This window comes from Spodoptera frugiperda, chromosome 6 (genome assembly GCF_023101765.2).
Source record: "Spodoptera frugiperda isolate SF20-4 chromosome 6, AGI-APGP_CSIRO_Sfru_2.0, whole genome shotgun sequence".
In the NCBI taxonomy this organism is placed as follows: domain Eukaryota; kingdom Metazoa; phylum Arthropoda; class Insecta; order Lepidoptera; family Noctuidae; genus Spodoptera; species Spodoptera frugiperda.
In genome coordinates, this window is record NC_064217.1 from 9,806,377 (window position 1) to 9,819,402 (window position 13,026).

The 13,026-nt window shown below is 41.0% G+C and overlaps 1 protein-coding gene across 1 annotated transcript; it reads left to right on the forward strand.

Moving 5' to 3' along the window:
- Positions 1-9,845: 9,845 nt before the first annotated feature.
- On the forward strand, positions 9,846-10,883 carry LOC126910737 (D site-binding protein-like). Its single transcript, XM_050694127.1, has one exon. It carries the CDS (start codon positions 9,938-9,940, stop codon positions 10,550-10,552), a length of 615 nt encoding a protein of 204 aa, XP_050550084.1. The 5' UTR covers positions 9,846-9,937; the 3' UTR covers positions 10,553-10,883.
- The last annotated feature ends 2,143 nt before the right edge of the window (positions 10,884-13,026 follow it).

The window sequence follows — 13,026 nt, forward strand, 5'->3', positions numbered from 1 at the left end:
GAACATTTTCCATCGTAACGTATTTTTTTTTTAAACTATCGAAAAGTTGAGATTTCAGCCAACAAACAGCCCACCGAATTTTATAAAAAAGCTGATATTTTGACGCGTGAATTTTCGATTGAAAATTAGGCAAATTTTTTGGTATTTATTTAATATCTGGAGAAAAGACATTTGTTTCTATTCCAAAAAATTACAGTGTGTTTGGTACATATACAGGCACATTCTCACAAAATTTCGTAAAATAAAAAATATTTTTGTCAAAGATAAGAATAAAAATCCAAAATCGTAGTTTTTTGAATTTTACACAAAATTTTGAGGTAATATAAAAAAAGTGTAAATGCAAAAGTTGTAGATCTTTTTATTACCTACAACATTGCCATTTAACTATTTTTCATAGGACTTGTAGTTTCGCCGAAAATTGCAATAAACCGATTTTAATTCTTAAAACCTCCCTCCCCCCCACTTCCCGAACTCGGATGGAGTGGAATTTTTATTTTTTTCTTGTTTTAGCATATTCTCTTCCATTTCCAATAGGTTTCATTCTACTATAAATTTCTTTTACTTTTTACCTTTATTAGAGGTATCTGCACTGGCCTATAGGTATTCCTCTCAAGAACTTATTTTACTTTATAAATGTTGCATACTAGGAGCCTTCTTAAATAAATGGAAAGATAACATCAAAGTGTTGTGATACATTCTCGTCTCTTACAATATCCAGACAAAATATTCAATATTTATAACAAACACATAACTGAAGCCAATCATAACAGATCCTTCTGAGAAAATATGTATTTTGTATGAAAAGCAAACAGACGCTGCGCAGTAGTCGCGGGGGATTAGCGCCTGATACATTCCTGTTATTTGTTACAACTGAGCTTCTTTGTCGAGTGGATGAATGACAATTGCGAAAGGCTTGGGAGGCGCACAATGGCCGCGGTCCTGTACTTATTGTCATTTGCCAGTTTTGGGATAGAATGACTGCACGGTTGGTGCGGTGGCTGGGCAACTGGCTGCCGCGCAACGGGTAGCGGGTTCGATTCCCGCACGGAGCAACTCTTTGTGTGATCCACAAATTGTTGTTTCGGGTCTGGGTGTCATGTGCATGTGAACTTGTATGTTTGTAAACGCACCCACGACACAGGAGAAAATCCTAATGTGGGGCAACGTTTTTATTTAAAAAAAAAAAAAAAAATTGTGTTACCTCCTGTACAGCTTAATCTTCGGAGGTCGAGACCCTAAATTCATAACTTATCTAATCAGTTTTAGCGGGGTAACTGAATACTTTAACGCATCTGCAACGCATTTGTAACTCCTCAGGTGTTACGGGTGTCCTTAGACGACGTCGCGCATTGATTGCTTACAATCAGGTGGTCTGTCTGCACGTATATCAAAATGATCTAGCTGAAATATCACAATGGCAATTTTTGATAATATTTGTCAAGCCCTGGTACAAAACGTAAGTTTTTGCAGAGCTGACGTTTGTGTCGCGCACAATGCGAGAATGTCTCTCTCCGTCCAAAATGTTGCACATTTCGCAGATTGTTATCTCCAGCAGTTATTAATGCAACACAAATATGATGTACTACGGTTCCCGGAACGTGACGCTGGTCGCCAACTCTTGCCCATTGTCTGCGGTCCCCGGTTTTTGCGTGGTCTCCGCGATTGTAGCGAGAGTCATGCTGTCAATAGAAATCGTTTTAAGTCTGTGTCCGTCATCTGTGGACAATGCCCACTATTAGCGGATTATAATCCGCAAAAAGAGCAGGTACTGTCGTGTGACGGGCTGTGGCCCAAGTGATGCGATGTTGCTGCTGCGGCTCACAGGTCGGGAGATGGAGTCCATGTCTTGACCATTGCAATACACATTTGTTACTGTTGTAGTTGGAGCGTTAAGTATTCTCTAAACATTGGCATGATTTTGTTATGTAGGACTCCGGGGTAGTGCGGGGCATGATTTGATTAAAGTAGCTCCCTGCTAGTCGCTGCCGCCTGTGTCTTGTGTCGCGATATTTGCTTGCATTAGCAGATGCAAGGTTGTCAATGCTCGTCATCGTCCCACGGGATCTGTCGATGATCCCAAACAATAACAGTCCGGAGCTGACCAATACGTGGCCAGTGTTCAGGGAGTCACTTGCTTGTTGCGTTTGTTATCCTAAGCTCTGCACAAATACTACCAATTTCTGACCCTTTGGCTTCCCAGAAAGAACACAATTAATGCAAAATGTGTTCACAGAATGCTCACGATTATATTCGTCCAGTGACTTCAATTAAAAATTCTCACTTTGCCTTTGTATGAATAATAGAAGCAAAAGGATTTAAGTACAATGTATTAGGCCATTCTTGGCAACAAAATGCATTTATGTTGCATTAATATATGTACTGCTAATATATTTGAGAACCAAAACCATGCTATACTATAAGAAGGAAAATTCTCAGAGCCTTTGTAAATATGTCAATAGTTGGATATTATTGCTTCATTGCACATATTGATAACTCTCATGCGCAGTATTACCGATGTACCGTTTGCTGGTTCTGTATCCACTCCGGGTTCCCACATGTGGCCACACACTCTTCCTGTACAAAGCCCACAAACTGGCCAGCTACATTGACATGTCAATCACACCCCACCGCACCACCAAACCACACTGATGTGCATCGAATCGCAAGCCTCCACAATGCCCACAATTGACACAATGTGTTACGGGAACACCTCGAAACCTTCATCAATACCCAAATAACTGTTTTATTTGAGCCCTTTCAGTTAATTCCATAGCATAGGTAGCAACTTTTTGCACTCTTATACTCAGCACGTAAGACTCAAATTCGTATATCTAGCTGTTGTTTCTCTTTGCTGGATTGTAGCGAGTTTTGACATTGTTTGAAAACTTAATCCCGTAGAACAATGTGCCCCTAGCACTTGGTTTTTATTGCGAGCGTTGTAGACTTTGTGTCTGCAATGGAATGCAGAGATATGATGACTTCGGCAATAATGTTTGTGTTGTTCCTGTTGTGCACGAGATGCATTGTTGTGTAGGTATAATGACGTATGCCTGCAAGTGTACTGGCTCCGTGGTGTTTATTATAAATAGGGTACCTAATTTGTCTTTTGTTTAATTGTTTTGGAACCTTGAACGGTTAAAAGCGAGTAGCCTGGCACCGCGCGGCCCTGCGACAGCGCGGGCGCAGGGCGGGCGGAGCTTATGCTTGCGCAAGCCACGCCTACCTTAAACTTACTGGGGAACTGAACGTCCTTCATGCTTCCGTGTCATCGATTCAACCTGAAGCACAAGTTAGGTACCTACCTACTTAGTTAAGGTTTTGTACATTCTAGGCTTTTGTTAAGTGTTCGGATTTATTTTGTTCTTATTCTGTCTTTTTGAAAACAAATAAACATTTACTATTTTTATTTGTTTGGGAACTAAGTATCTTCACTTGATAAAATACCTTTTCCAATAAAAGAAAAACAGACGACAAGATCAAAACCTAGTACCCCACCAGGTAATGGGTGGAGTCCAAGCTAGCACTAAAGTGCTGAGTACTCTGTGTACGTCGGTTAATAAATTAACATTTTAATTAATTTGTTCAAGCATTTTTTATAAATATGTTCGCTATCTAAATACTTGAAGTAAATAAATCGTAAAATACCTTCGAATCTCGTGGTTAAGACGTCTGCTTCTCATATATAAGCTTGCGGGTTCGAAAGCTACCAACAGCAAATATCAATGTGACTTTTTTCGAGTTTTAAGAACTTTCTAAGATTATTTAGATACCAATGATAAACGGTGTTGAAAAACATCGTGAGGAAACCTGTGCTTATAATTTAAAGTTACAAGTTTAAAATCGCCAAAGTGTATTGAGCAAGGGTGCTGATTAATGCTCAAAACCTCTCCGTGTGAGAAGAGAGCTTTAGCCAGCTGTGGCTGTTGATGTGTGAGATGTGATGTGTAAAACACCATGAGTATCATTTAAAACATGCATCTCAAGGACAAGAGACACACCATAAAAATAAACAAAGCACCATTGAAAAGGCAGGCCCATTGTTCTACAGGATTATACCTTCAAACAATGTTTATTGGTTTATGGAAGTATAAAATAAAACGACATAGAAGAGAGTACACATTCTAATTTATTCACATACAAAAATAGATACCTACAAGTTATTTCTTTTTTTATGGAATAGGAGGCAAACGAGCAATCGATTAGCGCTGCCCATGGACACCCGCAACACCAGAGGAGTCACAGGTGCGTTGCCGGCCTTTTTAAAAAGGAGTAGGTATGCTCTTTTCTTGAAGGTTTGAAGGTCGTATCGGTTCGGAAATACCGCCGACGACAGCTCATTCCACAGTTTTGCTGTGCGAGGCAGAAAGTTGCGCGAGAAGCGCACAGTTGTGGCCTGCCAACCATCTACATATATGATGGGGATGGAAGTGCTGCCGTGTAGGTCGATGGCAAAAAGAAGCGGCAGGTATAGACCAAACAATTCCTCAGAGCACTCCCCGTGGTATAGGCGATAGAAAATACACAACAAAGCTACATCTCTACGCATTGCCAAAGTGTCAAGTCGGTTTGAAACTTCCTGACACTCAACAATCCGAACCGCACGCCGCTGAACGCGGCGGAACTGTATCAAGTTGATTTCGGAAAGCAAAATCAGTATTGAGGGTGAAATAAAACTGTTATTTGGGTACTTATTGATGAGGGTTTAGAGGCGTTCCCGTAACGCATTGGGTCAATTGTGGGCATTGTGGAGGCTTGCGATTCGATTCACATCAGTGTGGTTTGCGTACTATTATAATATTCTTGTTTCTTCTACACATACAATGGCGAAGTGAGAATTTTTAATTGAAGTCACTGAAAGAATATATTCATAAGCATTCTGTGAACACATTTTGCATTGATTGTGTTCTTTCTGGGAAGCCAAAGGGTCAGAAATTGGTAGTATTTGTGCAGAGCTTAGGATAACAAACGCAACAAGCAAGTGACTCCCTGAACACTGGCCACGTATTGGTCAGCTCCGGACTGTTATTGTTTGGGATCATCGACAGATCCCGTGGGATGACGAGCATTGACAACCTTGCATCTGCTAATGCAAGCAAATATCGCGACACAAGACACAGGCGGCAGCGACTAGCGGGGAGCGACTTTAAACAAATCGTGTCGCACTATCCCGGAGTGCCACATAACATGATTCTTTCATTTCAATGTTTAGAGAATACAGAACACTTATAACTACGAATAACTAATATGTATTCTAATGGTCAAGACTTCCACTCCATCTCCCGACCTGTGAGCCGCAGCAGCAACATCGCATCACTTGGGCCACAGCCCGTCACACGACAGTACCTGCTCTTTTTGCGGATTATAATCCGCTAATAGTGGGCATTGTCCGCAGATGACGGACACAGACTTAAAACGATTTCTATTGACAGCATGACTCTCGCTACAATCGCGGAGACCACGCAAAAACCGGGGACCGCAGACAATGGGCAAGAGTTGGCGACCAGCGTCACGTTCCGGGAACCGTGGTACATCATATTTGTGTTGCATTAATAACTGCTGGAGATAACGATCTGCGAAATGTGCAACATTCTGGACGGAGAGAGACATTCTCACATTGTGCGCGACACAAACGTAGGCTCTGCAAAAACATTTTGTCCCAGAGCTTGACAAATATTATTTAAAAAGATTAAAGATATTTTAGCTATTGGTAGCCCTACGTCATTGCAAACGAATCATCTAATCGTAAGCAATCAACGCGCGACGCCGCCTAAGGATACCCGTGACACCAGAGGAGTTACAAATGCGTTGCAGATGTTTATTTAATTATTCAGATTGCCACTTAGCTAAAATTGATTAGGTATGAATCTAGAGTTTAATATCATACAAGATTAAGATTGACGACGTCTGAAGATTAAGCTGTACAGAAGGTAACACAATTCTATCTGAAAACTGGCAAATGACAATAAGTACGGGACCGCGGCCATTGTGCGCCTCCCAAGCCTTTCGCAATTGTCATTCATCCACTCGACAAAGAAGCTCAGTTGTAACAAATAACAGGAATGTATCAGGCGCTAATCCCCCGCGACTACTGCGCAGCGTCTGTTTGCTTTTCATACAAAATACATATTTTTCTCAGAAGGATCTGTTATGATTGGCTTCAGTTATGTGTTTGTTATAAATATTCAATATCTTGATATTGTAGGAGACGAGAATACATCACAACACTTTGATGTTATCTTTAAAATTTAAGTATTCACTTAAGTAATAATTGGAGGAGTAAAATTTGTTCGCAAAAGGAATAATGATTCAGCCAAGCAAGTGTGAATGGAGCGGCCGACGGCAGGGACCGGCCGGTGGCGCGGTCAGCGCGGGAGCTGCTGACTCATTGCAACCCTTCACTTCGCATGGGACGTGTGTGGTTGGCAGAATAAGTAGTGCAGTGTATTAGGTTCAACCTCGTTCAATATTACCACGAGTAGTGTATGGTGTTACAGAGCTGCGAATCTTAGGTACTCAGCCAACAATACGAATGTAATCACTAACTCAAACACTGAGAAACAAAAGTACAGTTATGTTCCCGAAACGTAACACAATATCTTTGTTTCTGCGAACCGCACCGATCCCAGGGGACTTAATCCGTGTCCACGCGGAAGGGTTCCAAATGACAGGCGCGCGACAAAACCCTTGCAAATATTATTGTACTCCGGCGGATCATGCAAATATACGAGTTGTGTGCTCAGTAATTGGGTTGAGTTTTGCCTGAGGTCACTCGCAGCTGCACTGTGATGCAGATGTCGATAGTCCGCTATATGTGACAGTTAGCTTTGATTTCCTATATACGCGTGCAATATTACGTTATGTGGAATCTAGAACAATCTTCCGTGCGTTTAGGCATTTCTGCCATACCTATTACTCGAAGCAAATATAACAGCTCACACATAAGACCTCTTAAGTTTTAATTCCAACTTCCGTGGCTTGACAACTGGGCTTCTCCCAGCTGTGCAGTCTCTTTTTGTGCCTTTAGCCTTTAGGCATTTTGTCTCCTGCATTAAATTTCACCAAGGGAAATGGAAACTATCGTTTTTCGTTTCTTCTCCTGATTTATTTCGGGATCCAAGACAGTTATGCATGTCCCTGCGCGTCGTAGTTTTCATAGTAGTATCTACTGCAGTTAGACCATGGCTTACAAGAGTTGCAGCGGTTTTGGGAGGTTGTGGTGTGCTTGTACCATACAAAAATACGCACAGAATCATAGTAAATGCAATTTGTGTATTTTAGAAAATACTACATTTTGTAGAATTCCGTTAGCTATCGTCGCCGCGATGTATTAAATGGAACGTGAATGTGCGACCAATGCACAGTGTTCATAGGTAAAGAAGAGATTGGGCGACTTTGTGTAAAACTTAAATGAGCTAACGCGTAGATACATTTGAAAACACGTAATCCATGGTTAAATAGTATAGTAATTGCAAGGACAGCCAAATCTTTCGGTTGAACAATTTGCAAAGACTCTTGTGCCCAAGCGACAGTGGGATGATCTTGCATCATAGGATTAGGTTAAAACGATTTGCTTTGTACATTGTGTCGCCGGACAGAGTGCCGGGACTGCCGGTGGTCTCTGCGATTGTACAACTACACGGCTTTGAAGCAGCGGACCGCCAACACTGCACCAGACTACACTTGCAGATTCAACTTTATACATATCGGGATAAGGTAGCAACTTGTTTGGGGGCTAACCGAGTCTACTTGTAGGCTAGCTAAACAGTAGACGCAACAGTTTATAGAACATTGCCCACATACAGACAGTGCGTATTGTCACTAGTCTGAAGATCTTGAAAATGTATAATGTTTCAGTTTCTTTTATTTGTAATTGATTGTTTTGCACGTTCCTGTAATGTATAAGATGGCAGACGGTAATTATTTCGTAATTAGTGCAAGTCAAGATTCTTGGAAGAAGCCCACACAAACGTAACATGCAAATTGTATAATCTGCATTGTGTTACAGTTACAAAGAACAACCCTTTCTTTCTGGCGCTCGGAAACAATGCGATGATTCGCAAGTTTGCAAAATAGAACTTTCTTTAGAACAATAAATACCGTTATGTGCCCTGTGCTAGGGACCGAGCTGGCGGGCATAATTGATACAATGGAGTAAGTATTCCATAGTAATATTAATTTGGTGCTTACACCACACTGCTAGTTGGGTGTATCTACTTAGTAGTAACTTGATAGTAAAGGTTAATTAAAGACAAAACATAAAAGTTAGATACCGAGTGACGATGACGCCACGGTCGCGATGGGTTAATATTTACGAGTTTTTCTAATTTGTTAGAGAGTCGGCTAGCAGGACGGACGCCTGCGCAAAAACAACACGAATCCTTTGACAGACAAACACTTGCATGTCCCCGAGCGGCCGCGACACGCGCCATGTTATTGCAGGCAGTTTCACGTGAGAATATTGATAGCTGGCTGCAGTGCCGGAGTAACGACTTATTACTTGTTCGATTGTAATGAAACATCTACGATCTTTGTGTTAGCACAGCACGCATTTTAATTTGTCTAACAAAATAAATCTTTACATGATATGCTTTAAACATTTTCTACTCAAATGTACATTTTGTACTCGGTCGAGATGACGAATAATAAAAAATCACATAAATTTGCCGGGTCGACTCGACCGCATAGTGAATGTTCCTACGGTCGAGATGTACAATAAAATAATAGGTAGATCTAAATCTTCCCAACTCGACCTCACGGTCGAGTTTATTGCGGCCGAGTTGACGAATAAGTCGGAGTAACCACGAAGCAAGAGTAGCATTTGGTAGGGGTTTCGTGCAAAAGGGGCGCCACGTAGTCAAATTTATCTTCACTTCACCTTAGAGTACTTATTTATTTATATTGAAACGATAAATGACCTTCATAATGCTCTTCAAATTTAAAACGCTCTTAATAAATTCAATCCATACTTCCATCATGTAGGTATAAAATCGAGGGCCGCTTCGTAGAATTTGCTACGGGCCCGCGCTTGATTAATCCGCCACTGGCTATAGCTGCTACGATGGAAGTCACTCAATTTGGCAGTAGCCGTAAACTATAGGTAATTATTAATATTATGGTCGAAATGATAACCAATAGGTATATTAAGTACTTACATATACCTAACAGAACGGTTAAAAATGATAATTATAATAATTGTCTAAGTTTTCGAATCTTTTAACCGACTTCACACGAGGGAGGTATGTGTGTGGGCGATCATTTTGCAATTGGCTAAATCGATATTGATGCGATTTTCAGAAAAGTCTTTGTAACAGTTAGGAGCTGTTTAGTTATATAGAACCGAGCGTAAAAAATCGGGAGACCTTAGCTTTTTTAAACTTAGTTTTAAAATATTGCCACGCTTGCCTTAACTCGCCTATCGACAAGTTATTCCTCCGATATATTTATCTGGTGTTGTTAAAATCATCCCTCAAGAGAACTTGTGGATACAATGGATAGTGTTTATACATGTTGAAGGTCTATGAATATAGGCAAAACAATATTTATATTATTTAGGTCGTTAAGTTTTGCACTAATATAATTTTAAATTACGCAAACATTTGAGATGATTACCTAAAATTAAACAAAATTATGTAACCAAATAGCAGCTAGTTGAACTGGTACGATAATTTATGAAACGGTTTTATCACAAGTTAAGCTGCAAGTTTTCATTTACAATACTCTGTTAACCCTTTATAAAACCAATAAATCATCTCTCGCTCGGTCCGTTAGGGCAGCTACCTGCCTGCATCCCTTCCACTGAGCGTGGTCAGTTAGGCCCCGCCCCTTTCAAACGTCGCTCACTCGTCCGTCAGAACCTATCCACAGTGATCATTCGTGATTTGCACGTCAAGCAAACAGTAGTTTGTGTAGTAACACAAGATAAGTGCTCGGAGTAAAAATGAATTCCGTGTGGAAGCCGTACTCTGAAGTGGAAGACCAGGCCCTTGACCTGTCGCGGCCTGCAGTGAAGCTGGAGAGAGAGTCTCCAATACCGGCGCAGAGTCCTCCTGTGGTACCCATACATGACGCGTACCCGATGTACATCGGGTATCCAGATACAATCTATCCAGGAGCTGGCTACTGCAGTTACAACGCAGGCTTCGAACCGGCACCTTACGCCGAGTCAACAATTTCTCCAGTATCAGGCCACTCTAACGACCTGTTACTATCCACAACTGGAGACGACGACAGCGGATCTTTATCAGACGATAGAGAATACCAAATTTTCGAAGAGGATGCCATGAGGGCTATGGCCGCCAAAAATGGCGGCTCACTGCTGGGGCACAATCCCAGAATGAAGCGGGCAGTACAGAGCAGCCAGTCCATAGACGATTCCTATAAAAAGCAGAGGGAGCGGAACAATATCGCGGCGAAGGCGAGCCGCGACCGACGGAAGCTGCGGGAGATGAAGCTCGCGCTGCAGACCACGTACTTGAAGAAGAAAGTTGCGGAGCTGCAAGCCAGACTGGCAGCCGGGCTGTGCAGGCGCTGCCGGCAGAGGTGCGACTGCTGACTGCTGACAGTGTGACTGTAGGACTTCATAAGTGTGCAATGTATAAACTAAGTGAATATACATGTTGGTGCCAGAGATTGACAATAAGACGTTACATAGATAACGTGTGTGTACAAAGTGGTGTTCGTGTAAATAAAATGGAGTTGTTGTTGGTTAGGTTAAGTTGGTTATAGAAATTGTAAAGTCTCAACTAAAAGTAAAGAATGTGTGGATCTAGTTTTCGTAGTATAATACGACTGTTTTGTGAAATACGAGTATAATGAATAATGTTTGTGATAATAATAATATTGTAATGTAGTTTTGTTGACGAGAATGATTGGTTTTACAATTTAATAATAAAACATTGACTATAAAATCATTGTTTCTTTGGAAAATTCCGTCTTGTTACTCGCATACATAGACAATTACACTTACACATAGGTACACACAGATTACTACCTACTGGTATTGTAGGTAGCTATACTTTTATCTGTGACGTACTTAACGTATAGATAGTACAAAAACTTATTAATTAAAGCTACGTAAAAGGTACCTTTACAATATTTATTTACTCATAGATACCCAATACTTACCTTACCTACAGATAACAATAGTTCGAGTTACATACATGTTTGAGATACATAGGTACATACATGGGTATCGACATTGCACAATAGGTACATCTCTCTCCACTGATTGGTCGGTAGCAAGCTTGTGTTGCATACAGACACACACTGAGCGTGCGCTCGCCGCTCCCACCAACATCACAACGCGGCGCGGGTACGCTATTATTTAGTTTTTTACATGTACCTACGCTGTAGTACGAGTACCTACACACACATTGATCTGAAATGTCGCGTCACGAAAGTGTCCAATGTCATAATTTAGGGAGCTTTTCTACAAGATGTGCTATGTAGCTATGCTACGAAGATGTAATAGCTAAGCTGTGAAACTATGTGACCGTTTCCACTGATAGTAAGCTATGTAACTGTGCGAGGAAGATGCGCCGCTCAAGTATGCGATGTATCGATAGTAGAGAAGCCGTAGCACACTTCCATAGCACGCATCTTTTCATATAAAAACATAGCTTAGCTGAGTCCGTTTCCATTAATGCTATGCTATGTGCACCAATGAATATAATTGGTGGAAGCCAAACGCATCCACAGCAATGTAGTAAGGCATATCTCTGGAAAAAAGATGAAAAGCACGCTTAAAGTCATATTACGTGCTATATTAAGGTCACCTATCTAGGTAATATAATTACATAAGTAGGTATATAAAAGTATTAATGTAATGAATCACTAAAATGATTGCATGAGGCAGTGGATCAATACTCAACACTCCGCGCGCCATGCCGCGGCCACACGCAAGGGGCTATGTATTGCGCTGGTTAGGGGAGCACCCTCACTCAATTACTGCGGCACCCCATGCAACGTGACAATAATATTATCAACGCTACAATATAAATTAAAGAAAACTGTTTGGATCCCAAGGTTCGACATTATCCATTCATTTAGTAGCATAACCATTTATTACCCGGTCTTGTCAATAAATTATGTCTCAGGTATGCTCCGTCTATTAACCATAATAAAGATAGCAATGTATCGAAATAAGTACCTAAGTACATAAGTAGGTATATATTCAGTGAGCGCGGCGTGCATTGGTTGCACAAGTTGTACAGCTGTATACCGCGCGGACCGGGCGGTGTCATGGCGGCTTGCACAATGCGCGCGGGGCGCGAGCCGCGGGATTGGTCCGATGTTACGCAAGGGGACTGTGCTTATTTACTCATCCGATAGTTACATACTTACACACCATAAAAGAAATCAATTCAGAATCGATATAGATGGAAATAAACTAAAATAACAATCAACACAAGTAAGTCTGTGAATCTGATCTGTCTGTGTGATTTAGTCTCATCTATTAAAAAAAATATGGAAGAATAAGGTATGGTCTCAGCTGCGGCAGGACTCAGCTACGGTACAGTTAGATAATGTCGACGTTACTAGAACATATTCCACGACACAATGGCAATAACTCGTCCGTCCCGCATTGTGTCCTCGCTCGCCATTGTTTTATTTACTCGTCGAGTTAATCCTTTGCAAATGTTTATGGCTATAAGCTGCTTTATAATTATATTTTATTGCTTTTAAAAAAATGTTTTTTACTGAGAATAGATAGTGCCTTCACTTCAAGGATAATACCAGACCACTTCAACAATAACTCACAATCTGCAATACGTAGTTTGACAATAAACAATAGGAAAGTGTTTCTACACGAAGCCTTTCATGAGAGCAATATTAGGAATGACTTGTTGGTATAATTAGGTATGAATGAGCATAACATCCCGAGCCCGAGCGCTATTCCTGAATCCCTGAGTTGCCAATAAAAAATCTCTAAAAACAATGCCCTTTCTACAGTCCGGTAAATAAATGATAGCTGCGTAAACTATACAGTAAGGTGCTAATATTTTGTATTTCTCACATTTCCGTGTG

Bases quoted from the DNA above. Each gene is read 5' to 3' on its own strand.
- LOC126910737 (XM_050694127.1), top strand. From the start codon at position 9,938: ATGAATTCCGTGTGGAAGCCGTACTCTGAAGTGGAAGACCAGGCCCTT.